Below are 16,885 nucleotides of genomic sequence, written 5' to 3'. Positions count from 1 at the left end.
TTACGTTTATAGTGTATGTTGCTCTGCCTGTTATCATTAAAACTTTGTGTTGGAACTGTAATCTTAGTCAGAGGTGTCAAGTAACGTAGTACAAATACTTCGTTACCTTACTTAAGTAGAAATTTGGGGTATCTATACTTTACTGGAGTAATTATTTTTCAGACGACTTTTTACTTCTACTCCTTACATTTTCACGCAATTATCTGTACTTTCTACTCCTTACATTTTAAAAATAGCCTCGTTACTCCTATTTAATTTCGGCTTGTTTTCATTCCGGCTTGTCGTCGTTAAAAAAAAAATGGGCCAATTACACAAACGGTTTAGATCTGAGTCCCGCCTCCTGAATACACATCGCTAAACTGATAGGCGTTGTTTTCTTTCTAACTTGTGAGAGGCTGTAGTCACATTTGGTTGTGCGAAGCGCCAAAACTCCTCCGAAGGAAACCTAGATGCGGTAAGCGAGGGAGAAATCGGGGCAAATCGCGTCAAATATTGATTTAGAGAGAGAGAGAGAGAGAGAGAGCATTAATTGCATTTTTTTCATTACATTACTTTTACTTTTATACTTTAAGTAGTTTTGAAACAAGTACTTTTATACTTTTACTTGAAAAGCTTGAGTTGATACTTCAACTTCTACAGAAGTCTTTTTAAACCCTAGTATCTATACTTCTACTTGAGTAATGAATGTGAATACTTTTGACACCTCTGATCTTAGTCTCCGTCTGCCTTCCTGCAACCACCCGTGACAACATGAGATGCTGCCTTAAAATTTGGTCAAAATAAGCATAATGTTGCTCATTACCATTAGCAACATCCTTTCAGTGTTATTTTATTATTGTTTATATACTAGTATAGTTTTTAATGTGTATTTTTAAAAAGCTTTTATTTTATATTTTCAGTTGTCAATTTGTATTTTTTTTTGTTTTTTTGTTAATATTACTATTTAGGCTGAATATGTTTTTTATTTATTTTTTTCAGTTTTAATTCAGGTTTAGTTTCTGTTTATTATCAGTTAGTAATTTTAGTACTTGAGCTTAAACTTATTTCAGTTAGCTGTCAAAGCAACATTTCTAAGTTTTTCATCTAATATATTTATTTTATTTTGGCTTTATTACAATTACCAAAAGTGTTTTTAATCATTTTAGTAGAAGTTAACCATAATAACCCTGCAGCCTTTGCATCAGCCTTGCACCTACTACTTCTGTCGAGATTCGGAAGTGCACATTCCATGGACACTTTACTATCCCATGAGGCCACGGGACAGGATTTGTGAATGGAAGTGAAGCGACGCAACTGAACGCCGTAGGTCACATGAATTTCATTCATACTCTCCAAATTCATACTATATAGAATGTACTTTTTTAACGCAAAGTAAACTCAACTCAAGTGAACCTACTCAGACAGTACGTGATTTCAAGCGTAGCACATACCTGGATCCAGGATGCAGAGACACCATCTGATTGTCATCATCGGGCATTGTGTTGGCACAGCGGCTGTCGGCGGTAATGACGCGAGGCCTGATGACAGTCATCAACACTTCTTCCCACTGCTCTGGCAGCTACAGACCATGAAAGGGCAAAAAGATGATGTAATGATGTATGCCTGCTGAAGATGCCTGCTTACCCTTGAACTCAAGAGAGGACTGATGAAACATGTCCCAGCTGACTTCAGTCAGAACTACAATTGCGTCATATGAATTACACTGGATAATACTCGTATTGACATTTGACTCTTGAAGATTAGTAGAGGAAGTCACCTGAGGTTCATATCGGATGATGATGTCATACTCCATAGAGTGGGGAATGTTGTCAATGCTGAATTCAAGATAGGCACCTTCAGGAACATTCACAAAACCAATGCCAGTCCAAGTAGGGGATCTGTCCTGAGGGTGTGTTCTCGGGACAACGGTCACACCCTGCAGAGAGACGGAGAGATAATTGGGTCAACCATTGGGTAAAACGAGGACTTTGATAAATGGGAATAATGAAGACACCTACTGGTCCAAATTTGGCGTCCTCTGCTTCATAAGTGTAGTGGTCCAGAGCGATGAAGTAAAAACCAGATTCCACCTGGTCGCAGCGCCTGCCAAACATGTGCTCGCGACACTGACACTGGCCCGTTTCAGGAGAACAACTGGGAAATGAGAGGTTAAGAGGTTTAGATGGTTCGTCTGAATGGTCTTGAGAAAAATAGCTCAGGAGGAAATATTCCACGCTGACACACACACACAGTCAAGATACAAAACCTGTGAGGAATGGCACCCAACTGATTGTTGGACTGCGGTTAAAGCCTGCCTTTGTAATTTATGTAAATGGAGTTTTCTTATTGGACGATATTGCCAGTTCAGGGCTTAATCTGGGACTAAGAAACATTCTTTTTCATTGCTTTTTCAGGCCTCATGCCAGTAGTTTCTCAACAGGCTGATACAACTTGTTAGAAGGACAGTGCAGAAGGAGTAGAAAGTAAGTTTTTCTGAAGAATATGTGAGTGGTTTCTGCAGTTTTCGACAAGGTAAATTTAAGACGTTTTAAGGCCTTTTAAAGACCATTATGAATGTAATTTAAGACCTCTCACGTCCTTTCACGTCAAAAAAAGTATGGAAAGTCCCAGAATTACTTGTAAAGTAAATTCATTTATTCACAATCAATATGAACATTCAACTGAATATGACAATACAGAACTGTGTAACCAAGAAATTTATTAAAATAAAATAAACACCACATTACGACACACTTCCTGGACATGCTAAATAAGTTCTGAAAAAATATAATAATTTCAGTCTGAGCTGCAAAGTTTGCAGAGTAGTAAAATATGCCCAAAAATACGTTTAAAAAAACATTTCCCAAAAAGCATTTAGTTAAGAACAATTTAAAAGTAACGCTAACTACATAATCCAATCAATAACCAGTCGTATTTAAGACAGTAAAGGCAGAAAGTAGAACTTCATACAGGAGTAGTTTTACTCACTGGTTGTTGATTGCACCACCATGATCACAGTCACATGGTCTGCAGCCATCCATATCGTTACTGAGACCCCAGTGCTGAGGCTGAGAGAGAGAGAGAGAGAGAGAGAGAGAGAGAGAGAGAGAGAGACTTGTTAAAAGACCATTTCAACAGACAGACCTCACAAGAAGCAAAATGTAAGCAGCAGTTCTTAAACTAGGCAAGAGATCACATTTTTGCACAACAAAATGATGGAAATCTGTAAAAAAAAAAATGTTATATATATATATATTTAATGCAAATTTAATAATTTAATAAAATAAATTAAAGGTGCAGTAAGCATTTTCTGAGAACCACTGTTGATATTTGAAATCACCAAAACAAATTTAAAGTATAAATATAATAACAAATATAAACGTCCCTACCCAAAAGGATCACACCCCTATCTTGATAGCTCCGCCCCCAAATTCATGAACATGCTTATGCAGCACAGGCCCCTCCCCCCGCATAAGTTGACACGCCCCTTACTGCTGGTTGGCTACAAGTGAGTTTTGGTGCTTGGTCTGATCCAGTTTCAACAGCATTTTTCTGAAATAGCTTACTGCACCTTAATACTGCAAGCAATATTACATGAGCAAAAGTGCTATTATAATGAATGACCAGCCAATCAAATCCAAGCACTGGCACAAACTTTTGTATACGGGTAGTTCCGGTCCTTGATTCAGATTGTTTAAGCCGTATTCAAAGCCGTAGTAAATTACTCAACAAACATACACCTGTGACCTCATTACATCAGTATTACTGCACCACTACATCCAAATATTGAAGTAATTATTTTTATACTTTAAAGCAATAAGCCCTGTGAAGCTGCTCCGAGTCATGCCTAACAATAATTATCTGTTCACTGTAAGTCAGGGCTTCTTGGTGCTTATTGCTTTATTACAAGTGTCACATTACTTAACTTAACATAAAAGTAAAATATTACGTTTTTAAAATAAAATTATTTACAGTTTTATAGACATATGAATTGACTCATAAATAAGCAGAACACCTACCAGACACTGGTCACAATTCCTTCCGGTAACCAGACGTTTACAATAGCAGTTTCCTGAGTCCGTATCGCATGGGCTTCCACCTGGAACTGTTCCCAAAGCATTGCACGTGCATTCTGGGTAACAACAACACAAGAATAGCTTTCTTTACAGTCGTGAAGACCTTATTTTCACATTGACAAATGATTTGGATTTAGACTGATTAGTCGCTTTATTGTGTGAGGCATCGACTTACGCTGGCATCCCAGAGGGTCGTCGCTGAGTCCGTAATGGCCCTGTTTGCACTGGTCACAGCGCTCTCCTTCCACATTAGGCTTACAGCGGCACTGACCCGAAATCAGCCCGAGAGACACGTCTGTCAACGGATCACAAACTCCGCCGTTCAGAGAGCCGACCGGGTCACAGTTACAGGCTGGAAAAGAAATTCAGACAGCATACTTAAAGACAATGGGAGGAACTGTAGACAGCTGGGAAAACTAACAAACGAAGCCATGCTAGATCTTATGGTATATCAATGCAGGCACAAGAAAATTAAAATTATCTGTATCATCTCATTATATATAATAGTACAGTTTTTCAAAAGTAATTTCAGTAAAACTGTCTATTATAAAGTTCCCCATCAGCACAACAATCAATTGATAACACTTAACAATAAAATGTAGTTTGTTAACATTAATGCATTAACAGACAATGAACCATTTTAAGTCAGTAAAGACATTTATAATGTTACAAAAGATCTGTTTCAAATAAATGCTGTTTTTTTCTTACTTTCAATTCAAAGAATCCTGAAAAAAATGTATTACGGTTTCCATAACAAATTTAACATGGATAATAATAAAAACCATTTATAATAATAGAGCACCAATAATAATTGATAATATTTGAGCAGCAAATCAGTATATTAGAATTATTCCTTTCATGTCACACTGAATATATTGAGTTTTACAATATATTCAAATAGAAAACAGTTATTTCACAAACAGTAATTTCAAACAGTATTAAAATTTCACAATATAACTGTTTTTACTGTATTTTTGATCAAATAAATGCAGCTTTGATGAGCAAAAAGAGACTTCTTTTAAAAAACATAAAAAAAATCTACAAAGTATTCCAAACTTTTGACGGGTTGTGTATTTTTGTTAATTCATGTTTGGTCATAATGCATTAAACAATGATAATTTATGCAAAAAAATTATTTTTGACACCGCATTTCTGCTTTGTGGTCAAAGGGTTCAAACTAAAAACCTCAGTCACCACAACAAAAGAGGAATGTGAAACCTTAGACCCGTGTGCTTTGAAAAAAGGTGGAGCTATGTGGTGATGGACTACTTCAAAGCCCAGGTGTTTCTACTCCCCAAATCTCCACAAGCAGAGATAAACAAAGAAACAGCTGGACCAGAATCACATCACAAACTAGACCAGACAGGTAGAGGAGAAGTAGTTGTATGAATGGGGGGGGGGAGCTCAGAGGATATGACAGGAGAGGAAATGAGAGGGGACACGTACGCTCGCAGATGTTGGGGTCGCGGATGTCTTTCTCCGGATGTTGGTAGAAGAATGGCTTGCACTGCTCGCACTTGTGACCCATGGTGTTGTGCTCGCAGCCGTCGCACACACCACCGCTCACGTTACCCGAGGCCTGAAACACGGCCATGTCGAAATGACAGGAATCAGAGTGATGATTGCAGTTACACTCTGTAAAAGAAGCAAGAAAATGTTAGTGAGATAATGCAGATAATGGTAGATAGCAGAGTAACAATTGTGCAAAAAACTACAATGCTGTTTAAAAACTATAATGCAGTAAAATTTGTACAACAAAGAACTACAATACTGTTTAAAAGCTATAATTCAGTCAAACTTGGGCCAAAAAGAACTACAACAACGTTGTTTAAAAACTATAATGCAGTAAAATTTGTACAACAAACTACAACGTTGTTTAAAAACTATAATGCAGTAAAATTTGTGCAACAAAAAACTCCAACAATGTTGTTTAAAAACTATAATGCAGTAAAATATTTGCAACAAAGAACTGCAACATTGTTGTACAAATTTTACTGCAATATAGCTTTTAAACAACAGAGAACTACAACAATGTTTGTTGCAAAACTAAATTTTGAAGTAATTTCCGACTGTGGTTTTAAGGAGTTATAATTATCTCACAGAACATGTTAAGATCTTAAGATTTTTTACAGTACTAAGAAATGATAATGCAGTAACAATGGCACAACAAAAAGAACATCAACGTTGTTTAGAAACTGTCATGTAAAAACAATGATATAACAAATAATTATGATAACGATGTTTAGATGCAGTAACAATAATATATATTTCATTGATAACTCATTAATATTAAGTTTTTGGGTTTAAACCTCATTACATTGTATAACCTGAACTAACCTTGTTGTGTCATAGAAAGTTATTTTTAGAGAAATTAATAGATCGTGACAAAAAATTTGCACGATTTCATTGGCCCATGATATAATGTAGCATAACATCATACTTTTACAGGCGTTGGTGTTACGTCCCTCGGCGGGCCTCCAAGGCAGGTCATGGTAAAAGTCCTGACAGCGCTCACAGTTCAGACCCATGGTGTTATGATTACACATACAATGGCCATGGACCTACGGCAAAAGCAGACATAATAATGATAACCAATAACAAAACACTCAGATAATTCTAATCAAACTGATTCTATTTGGAATTGGATGTTTAAAAGCACCAAAAAATATATAAACAGAAGGGAAGATGAAAATTTGGAGAGAGCCAACTTCTAACTCAGACCCTGAAATGTTTTGAGAAAAGCTTCTTCTTACAATAAAAACTTAGATAAAAGATGCAGTTGCTCAGAACATACAAATCCGTCCCTAAACCAGATGGCAACAGGAGATGTTTATACTGGATGCATCTGGTCTATATTAAACAAACTCCAGCTCTGGAACATACGCAGATCTAGACACAGTCTATGTGAGTTTTCATATAACTGTTATATCTCCGTACCGGGAGAAAATCTAGGGTCACTTCAATGCAAAAAAAAATGTCCTGAGATTGAGATCTTGATGTATTTTCAGTTCATCACTTTCGTAAGGGCAGCTACAGACTGAGACGCATTTCAGACAGATTGCAAACAGAGGAGACAGCAGACTAAACAGGAACCTTGTTCCTTTGGTGTATTTAGTTTTTGTCTCTAAAAATCCTTGCTATAATACCCCAAAAACACATACTACAAACATAAATGAAACAAATCCAAAAAAGGTTTGTAAACAAGACACTTGACAAGACCCTCTGCGTGCATTTTCTCTGCCACATGATTATTTGCACTGTAAACTATTCAATAATGAAACCATGAGGCGGTCCACATACTTTCATACTAATGTGAAACAGATCCAGACTGAATTAGCAGCAGACTGTGATGGAAGTTCAAAAGCTTTCTTTCCGTGACAAATGTGTGCGAGATGTTTTATTCAAACCAGAGGTTAAAAAAGCCCCAAAAATGTCTGCTGCATTTACATTTGGCATAAATCAAAAACTAGTTCCTTTTAAATTTGTACATTGAAAATAGTCAAAAACACAATTAGTATAAATGAAATATAACAATAAGTAATCTAAATATTGCACTATATAAATATAATTCAATCTAAAAATAATAATAGTGAACAATAAAAAATAAAAAATACTAATAACTTACTTAACGTGCCCCTATTGTGCTTTTAGGATATTACCTTTCATGTAATGTGTAATATAGCTGTTTGTGAATGTAAAAGTTTTGCAAAAAAAAACTTGAGTAGGTTTGAAACAAATTTGTATAATGTCAGTCTATGGTCTTCATTGGCTGCCCACGAACAACATGTACTTTGACCCTCAAACACTGGAGCTGTAGCTGAGACTTGAAGAGTTTGGTTCATGTTGTCATGTCGAGAAGATGCTGTTTCCATGCACTTCCAAAAGATAAGGATTTGAGCTCAAATTTATATGACAAAACCGACACCATTGTTACTGTTTGTATCACTGTGTATCAAGCGCTGAGGAAGATCCAGAGCTGAAATTCAGATATGGTAATGAGTGTTTCTTTTCAGACACACTCTGTAAGAGCCATCTGACCAATCAGAGCAGAGTAGACCAATCACAACAGACTGGGCCATCTGACCAATCAGAGCAGAGCAAATCAATCACAACAGACTGGGCCATCTGACCAATCAAAGCCGAGTAGACCAATCACAACAGACTGGGCCATCTGACCAATCAAAGCAGAGTAGACCAATCACAACAGACTGGGCCATCTGACCAATCAACGCAGAGTAGACCAATCACAACAGACTGGGCCATCTGACCAATCAAAGCAGAGTAGACCAATCACAACAGAATGGGCCATCTGACCAATCAGAGCAGAGTAGACCAATCACAACAGACTGGGCCATCTGACCAATCAGAGCAGAGTAAATCAATCACAACAGACTGGGCCATCTGACCAATCAAAGCAGAGTAGACCAATCACAACAGAATGGGCCATCTGACCAATCAGAGCAGAGTAGACCAATCACAACAGACTGGGCCATCTGACCAATTAAAGCAGAGTAGACCAATCACAACAGACTGGGCCATCTGACCAATTAAAGTAGAGTAGACCAATCACAACAGACTGGGCCATCTGACCAATTAAAGAAGAGTAGACCAATCACAACAGACTGGGCCATCTGACCAATTAAAGCAGAGTAGACCAATCACAACAGACTGGGCCATCTGACCAATCAGAGCAGAGTAGACCAATCACAACAGACTGGGCCATCTGACCAATTAAAGCAGAGTAGACCAATCACAACAGACTGGGCCATCTGACCAATTAAAGTAGAGTAGACCAATCACAACAGACTGGGCCATCTGACCAATTAAAGTAGAGTAGACCAATCACAACAGACTGGGCCATCTAACCAATTAAAGCAGAGTAAGCTCTCAGAAAGAAGGGGTTTAGAGAGACAGAATCCTTTATTGAACTGTTTCAGACACTCTTGAGAAAAGAGTTGATGCTACAATGTATATTATGAGAAAATTAAATTGTTTTTGACCTTGGGTGTATGTAAACCTATTGTAGGAGACCTTTAAAACAAAACTAGGAGCCTTTAAAATAGCATAATAGGGGTGCTTTAAATTACAATAACAAATGGCTTTTGCATGGCATGGCTTGATAAAACTACATACCATGCCCTCCATGGCCTCTTCAGCTCCATCGACGGGGGCGCATTCAGATGCGTGTCCATAGCAAAAACAGTTTCCTCTGACCACCATGTCGTAGATTGAGTAGTAGTACTTCTCCTTGATCTCTATACGCGAGTCCAGAAGGTTGTCCCCGAGAGTGTGCAGCCTAGTGAACTTCACTCTCAGATTAGTGATCTTTAACATGTCTATAGAAGGGAAACGTAAATTATAGAAAGCAAGAAGTTAGAAATACAACCATTTGGTTGGTCTGTTAGGCCACTTAACGACAAAGATGTATGTTTTTTTAAGAAAAGGTCACAGCTTGTGTTTCGTTTGTGTCCTTACTTTGGATTCTGGGGCTGTAGGGATCATCAATCCTGAAGACTGGATCCAAAACCCTAAAAATGACCTTCAGAACCAAAAGGAACAAGAGTCAATGAAAAATCCAGTATTTAAGGAAGTATTCACCAGAAGTGCAGTAATTTTCCAGACGCTCACCTCGCCCTCAGTTGAGGGTTCAATGTCAGAGTAGCGAGAATCGCAGATAACATCATCTACTTTGGCCATGGGTCCTGGAGAGACGAAGGGGAAGGAGGATTCGCAGTCATAAGCAAAGTAACGGTACACTTGCCAAGTCTTGCCAAAGTCCGAAGAACGCTCGATCACCATGGCAGCCGGTCGAAATGTCTATAGAGAGAGAGAGCACAATAGGACATTGCAAGCTTGGGATCAATACTTCCAATATTGATGATATCCCGTATCATCAGGATTGATCCTTACATAATATCTATACTTATTTTTTGGTTACACTATTTTAAGGTGAAGCTGTTACAGGGTATTTACACAAATTAGTACTGAGTAATATTAATTAACGACATGTACTTAGGGTTAAGGTTATGGTTAGTTGATTGTAATTATGCATAATTTATTAGGTATTACTATAGTAAGTCCATGCAACATGTAACTACGTCACCTTAAAATTGTTACCCATTTTGTAACTACTTTGTATTTGATTAGCATGAACATTACAGTGTATTAAAGTGCACCTTTGAACTTTCCATCCCACTAAATCTTGCCAACACGTGACATTTATTATAATAGTTTTTTTTAAGGAATCATTGATATAAAAATTCTGACCTATACAATAAGCTGATAATTAAATTCATGGTATGCCCAATAACTAATAAATGGATGACATTAAAAATTACAGTCAAGTTAAAATAAGTAATTTAGGCATCTCATTACAATGCATCATTTAAAAATGGATACTTATTTTTAAATTGGATAAGGATTAAATTTAAGTGCCATTAAATTAACCAGAAAAATAATATTGACCAATATGGTAGTGATATATTACCCAGTGTTGTTTTATAATGACTGATATACTATTTTATGTTTTGTTAATGTTTTGAATTAGATTATAATCTAATTTAATTTTTTTGTTCAAGTTTTAGTCATTTTGCCATGTGTTTGTTATTTTTTATTAGTTATTAGGTTATTTATATTATTTATAAGTTATTTTGGTACTTCAAGTAAAACTAAACCAAAATAAGATGAACTAAAACAAGTGTGTATAAAAGGTGTAAAACAAATATGTTTTTTTATATTTAATTTTATTATTTAACACTTATTTTAAGTAACAAAACATATTTTATGGTTTTAGTTAACAATAATAACCCTGATATCATCAGTAGTTTAATAATTTGTAATAATTTGCTGTTTATTTGTTGTTTTTGGTTTGATTTTTTAAGATTTAAATGTTAAAAGGCAAGACATTGTACTGTTAGAAACATGGAATTGGATATTATGATATGATATGATGTATGATATTATTTTATATTATATAAAAAAAAACAGTGACTTGTGTCTTTTTCAGAGCCATTTCACAACAATCTTTGCAATGAACATCACATGAACACTATTGTTCTCTTGAAGCCAGTTTAATCTGTGCTCTCTGATATCTTTTAACTGTATTGCTGAAGTGAGATCATGCCGAAATGTAATCTTTAGCTGAAGCATTCCATCGGTCTCAGTCGGCTGCGCAGCTGGGTTTATCCCAGACCTCCCACGGCTCCCACACACTGAGCAACACTTCCCCTCCTGCCAGCAAAATCCACATCAACCCCCCTTACCTTCCCACATTCTCCCTTAACGACCTCAAATCTCACCTCAGCCCGGGGCAGTGGCGACACCTTCCCCCTAAACGGACATCACCAACTGCCTGCGTCCCCTAAGCACTTACTTTAAAGGTCATGATGAGGTGGGTGAAGTGGAACTCTGCCTCAAGGTTCAACTGGATTGTGACGTTCTCCAGGCCTGGGAAAGAGGAAAAAGACATCAAGAAAGAGTCCAGTCAAAGGGTTGTATTTCTCCACAATTATTAATGCACTTCCATTTGTTAACTGCCAGATATCACTCTAAAAACTTCTTTATTTGGCCTCTATGGTTCCATGAAGAACATTTCCATTCTTTCCAGGTTTTAAAGTGGTTTCAGGTGTGAGATTTGCTCTGTCCCTGCTGGTGTCCCTCAGGGTTCAATTATAGGCCCCTTACTTTTTAGCATTTATCATAGCATATTTCCTTTTGGATTGCTCTTAAGTTCACTCAGGCTTAATTATCAATTTTACGCAGACAATACTCAGATTTACAGTATATCCACTCTAAACCTGGTCAAAATGTTTCTTTTCTCTCACACTGCAGAGTCATATCTTTAATTAAATAGTAGTTTCCCCCCCGGTATTCCCAGGCCTTTGGTCCAGTTGGCAGCTGTATCTCTCATGGGTAAGTATTTCTCTGTCCTCCTACATACTCTCTCCTAAACCATGCATTCACAGGCTTCTCTGGTTGCATTCATGGTCCCTTGTTTCCTGTCCCGCTACATTTCACACTCCTCCACTGACCAGTAATAACCAGTAAATCTCTGGATTTCCATTTCCTCTGTCTGTTCATGTAATTGAGGAACATATGGCTTGTAGAAACTGTACATTCTAACAGCTTGAAACAGCGGAACCTTCTCCTTTTGGCTAAAGATGTTTCGTAACTCAGTGGCTTCATTGGGCATAGAATAATGGGAGCGTTCCCAGGTAAAATATACTTGTCTTAGGGGCTGTTTACACAACATTGTTTTCAACTAATAATGGAAAACTTTTTATGCGTTTTGGCCTTTCATTTACACAACAACAATTCGGGGGCCTAAAAATGCAAACTTTTGAAAATGGGTTTCAAAGTGCAGGTTTTTGAAAATGATAGGCTACCATTATAGTCTCAGTGTAAACTACAAAGACACTAATCTGTGAAAATGGTGACGTCATGCGCATGCGTATTATGTGTAAAAGATCTAAAAAATTTACCCAATGTATTCATGTTGAATATGATTTTGAAAACTGTTTTTGTGTGTGTATATGTGTTGTAACCATCAACTAAAAACATTTTCCTTACACCATGAATAGTATATTTAATCAGTGTTTCAGTGTGAGTGTCTTAATAATTATTTACAATTTATTTCTATATTTGTATTTGTGTATATATATATATATATATATATATATATATATATATATATATATATATATATATATATATATGGCTTCAGGGTGAGTAAATCATGGGCTAATTTTCATTTTTGGGTGAACAATTCCTTTAAGTAAACCTAATTTCTTACTTCATCTTTATAAAGAAACCTCATTGCTTAACTGGCTATTCTCTGCTGTCTCAGACGACGACGACATCTTTTCCTGTCGGCAACCGTTCTGTTGGTTACGATTCGCAACCTCACCACTAATGTCGCTAAAAATCACACACTGCACCTTTAAGAGACTTATTGAGTGTCTGTCCTCTCTAAGATATTTCCTTTCTTTATGTTTTTCCTTTTTTATGTTTTTTATATACATATATATATATATATATATATATATATATATATACAATTATATATTAGTACATTATAAGATTAAATGATATTTTATGATAATTTTTTTTTAAAAATGTGACATTTATCTCATGCTGTTTCAAATCAGTACAACATTTTTGAGTTAAATGTTATTTCAACACTATCAGCAGGAAGAAAACTCTTTCCCAAGGGAAAAAGAGTTGTCATTCCACACTTTAAAGACGGGTCATCACCTTAACTGGTCAGCAATTACACAAGTGCTTTGAAGTTGTTAGTGCCTCTATTGGTCTGATTATAGGGGAACTAACGGACACACTAATGAGAGAGAGTTCCCTATAATAAGTGTTTCACTGCCTTCCTATGTTCCCATGAGAACTATATGGATAGTGCAGTCTTTCATACTTTAAGGGCTTTTGCACCGGAGGAACCTTTTCATAGTTCCTACAACTATTGGTGGAAGTACCTGGACGTCGGCGTGTTCGCACCGCAGGAACTAGGAACAATTTTAGTTCTAGGAACTCTTTTGGAGGAACTAATTTAGCTCCTACTTCAGAGTAGGGTCTAAACCAGCACTATAGGAACTATCCGTGACGTTAGCGTTCACGGATTGGCCGAAAGCACGTGAAACACCAGCACCCGCCATTTAAAAAAAAAAGCCATGTAAACACACAGATTATAGCCTATATATTTACTCCAGAAACTAACTCTACGAACATGGAAAACAGTGATAGATGGGCCTCTTAACCTTTACGCTAAGGAGAAAATCCAACGCAACTTTGAAGGGACCAAGCGAAACATGATCATGTATTTCTGCTCAGCTAGCAACACTGGATATCAACCACATGGCATACACTTATAACTTTTCATACACTGTCTACTTTTATGTATAATAGTTCTATCTAATAACGTATTAGACAGGACTGTTGGTCAGATCATAACCTAATGAACACGGAGAATGCAAGCACTGTTTGTTTGCTCAGACTCTGGCGTTCTCAAAATAAATGTCCACCACCCGTGCTGTCAAAATAAAAGTCACAAGAACGAGTGCGGCTTAAGTCACTTCAGAGTTCCTACTGGCAGTGCAAATGCAACGGGAAAAGGTTCCTATGGGAACCATTAGTTCTCGGGGAACCACCCTGGTGGTTAGTTCCTAGAACTATCTGGTGCGAAAGCCCCTCTTGACTGAGCAAACACTTCAAATGGTACTGAACATTGGTATTGAAAAGGAAAAAAGATGAGCAATTGTCTTGTTTGGAGTCACAGCTCAACTCACCATTTTCCGACTGCCACCAAGTCTTGAGGCGGTTCGGAGCAAACGTAGTCACAACATTTTCAATTCCGTGACTGGTTACTTGGTGCATACTCTCATCGTAGGTCTCCCTGGAATCGCACACAAAGCACTTCTTCTCTTCCTGTGATAGAGGGGGTGGGAAAACCAGATAATGTCAATTGCATTCTTGTGACACAAGAAGTTCTCCAAATGAAATGAATGACTGTCTGTAAAGGTCTCCGAGATACCAAAGCAAGTCAACCCACTTGGTCTGATTTACATTACGCAGCTTTTTCAAAGTCTGATGACCTACAGAGAGCATTGGTTTCATGTGCTCTCCAGATGTTAAGAGTTGCTTTGGGACATTTTTCTCTTCATTAAAAACCTATTAAAGCAATTTAGTTCTCTTGACGGGAATTAGCTTGAAGTTGGGACATATATGGAGTTGTAATTGTGGCCAGCACATTAAAATGAGTTCCTGTCTACTTCCACCTCATAATCGCCATTTGACCTCACGAGGGAAGGATGACATCACCACCACCATTTTAATGACTGTATGCATGCCATGAGCTCCAATTCAAAATATTGCACTGCAAAGGTTTGTCTTTGATGACACCACCTAGCTTTAAATTATTAAACGTGAAGAGATGAAGGTAAACTGAAGACTGGTGATCATAAGAACTGATACAATGGTTTAAAGCAAATGTTTGGTCTTGAGACAAGACTTAGAAGCATGTTGTAGCATGAGTGATAATAAATCAAACATAGCATCAATGAACCTCTATAAACCTGCAGGTAGCAGTTTTGAAGACCCTCATAACATTTTCAATTGACCTACGTAAAACATTTTAAGGCGTTTTGTCTAGAAGGAAGTCGTCTAGACATTCAAAGGTCACAGGTCCTGAAACAAATCTCTACAGACAAACATAACTTCATGTTCCAAAAACACCCACATGAAATAACAGGACTGCAATAAAGCTCTTTCTGAAGATGTTCCAGATAAAAGCCCCGAGGGGTGTTGGGAGAAATAAAACACATAAATCCTCAATTGTGGTATTGGAATATAATTATCAGGCCAAATGTAGAGCCCACAGGGGTGCAGTTTTCATTTCGAATGAACATATTTCAATTGACATCATGACATTAACATAAAATTAAGCTTATCTTTGCAACCTGAAAAATTAAGTCCTTATAATTTCCACCACTTTGGAATGATGTTAGCTCATCATTCAAAGTCAATGTTTTGAGATGCAGCACATATGGTTACCTGCAAATGACTGACGATACAAAAGGGCTCAGGTTTATGGAGTCCGCATGTTGAGGTGGCCGAGAGTTGGTCAGCTCTTCCAATGAGAAGATCTCCTGTGGCAGGATAACAGCTCCCCTCTGTGCAAACATCTCCCAGCTCAGGCACATCCGCAAGAGCCCATGCCCCTAGAACTTTGTGGAAGAAAAACTTTTATATGCATTTGTACTAATGAAACGTAATATCATATGGACTTTGTTTGCTTGTATTTTCAAGGTCCTTTAAGTTTTCGAAAAGCTCAAAAGAGTGAGTGATGATAGACCAACATATCAGCCAGGCTGCTAAATGTGCCATTTTAACATACATACACGAAAAAATAAAGGATCTTTATGGCATTTATGGTTCCATGAATAACCTTTAACATCCAGGGAATCTTGCCATTGCAAAAAAGATTCTTTATATTGGAAATTATTCTTCAGATTATTCAAATGTTGTTCATACTAAGAAAAAACATGGTTCTGGTTCACTTAAAAGTTATTTGAGGAACCACAAAATGGTTCTTCTGCAAAAAAAAACCCTTTTGGAACACACATTCAAACATACACTCATATAAGCATACACAGACACATATCCACATAAATATAAATTGGACTATATGCTATCTAAATATGATTCAACTTTTATAGCAGTTAGTTTAAATTAAATTAAATTATACAAGTATATTAATTAAAAAGCAGCCTAAATGGAAAAAAAAAAGTTAATTTAAGTGTAATAATAAATCACAGGTGAACGTGCAAAGGTGTATACATATATTTAGTAAAATTACTTTAAGTAAATAAATTGCAAAAATATAAAAAGAACCCATGCTTTGTAGCAGTTAAAATTGGGAAAACCTCATGTGACTTTGCCTCAACCAAATTAAAATGAAACTTACTTAGAAGGGCTGCGAGCTGTAACAGCATGTTTCTAGATTCTTTCTTCAGCCTGTGTGAGCCGTAATCCTGGTTTTGAACTGAGTCTGATGATCAATGCAGACTGAGCTGATGTCTGCTATACTGCAGCTGGAACTGCGAGAAACTTTTTCTCCTCCGCCGCTAATCTTCTGCGCATGCGTCAACTCGCGCCCTCCCCCATTCATGAAGGTGGTCTTGAGGTAAGCAATGATCGGACAAAAAAAGGAATAAAACGAATTAAAAGAGTACTATAAGTGTAAGTCTAAGTAGACTGATGTATGTACACGTCAAATGACAAACACTGATTGTAAGCATTTGCATACACTGAGGAAAACGTGCCTT

General features: G+C 37.0%; 1 protein-coding gene across 1 annotated transcript in view; it reads right to left on the bottom strand.

The window, feature by feature from the left end:
• lamb1a (laminin, beta 1a) overlaps positions 1–16,666 on the bottom strand; it is a 36,134-nt gene extending 19,468 nt beyond the window's left edge. The window contains exons 1-15 of the mRNA XM_084396665.1: positions 16,525–16,666; positions 15,612–15,784; positions 14,348–14,486; positions 11,428–11,501; positions 9,684–9,872; positions 9,531–9,594; positions 9,189–9,391; positions 6,496–6,616; positions 5,502–5,690; positions 4,231–4,407; positions 3,999–4,111; positions 2,968–3,047; positions 1,998–2,133; positions 1,757–1,915; positions 1,431–1,558 (exon numbers count right to left, since the gene is read on the bottom strand). Of these exons, the coding sequence (XP_084252791.1) occupies positions 1,431–1,558; positions 1,757–1,915; positions 1,998–2,133; positions 2,968–3,047; positions 3,999–4,111; positions 4,231–4,407; positions 5,502–5,690; positions 6,496–6,616; positions 9,189–9,391; positions 9,531–9,594; positions 9,684–9,872; positions 11,428–11,501; positions 14,348–14,486; positions 15,612–15,784; positions 16,525–16,552 (1,973 nt within the window). The 5' untranslated portion in view covers positions 16,553–16,666. The remainder of the gene's footprint in view (positions 1–1,430; positions 1,559–1,756; positions 1,916–1,997; positions 2,134–2,967; positions 3,048–3,998; positions 4,112–4,230; positions 4,408–5,501; positions 5,691–6,495; positions 6,617–9,188; positions 9,392–9,530; positions 9,595–9,683; positions 9,873–11,427; positions 11,502–14,347; positions 14,487–15,611; positions 15,785–16,524) is intronic.
• Positions 16,667–16,885: the final 219 nt, after the last annotated feature.

The sequence above is a fragment of the Rutilus rutilus genome (assembly GCF_951802725.1).
Source record: "Rutilus rutilus genome assembly, chromosome: 23".
NCBI classification, from domain to species: domain Eukaryota; kingdom Metazoa; phylum Chordata; class Actinopteri; order Cypriniformes; family Leuciscidae; genus Rutilus; species Rutilus rutilus.
This window is presented reverse-complemented; position numbering and strand designations above follow the sequence as displayed.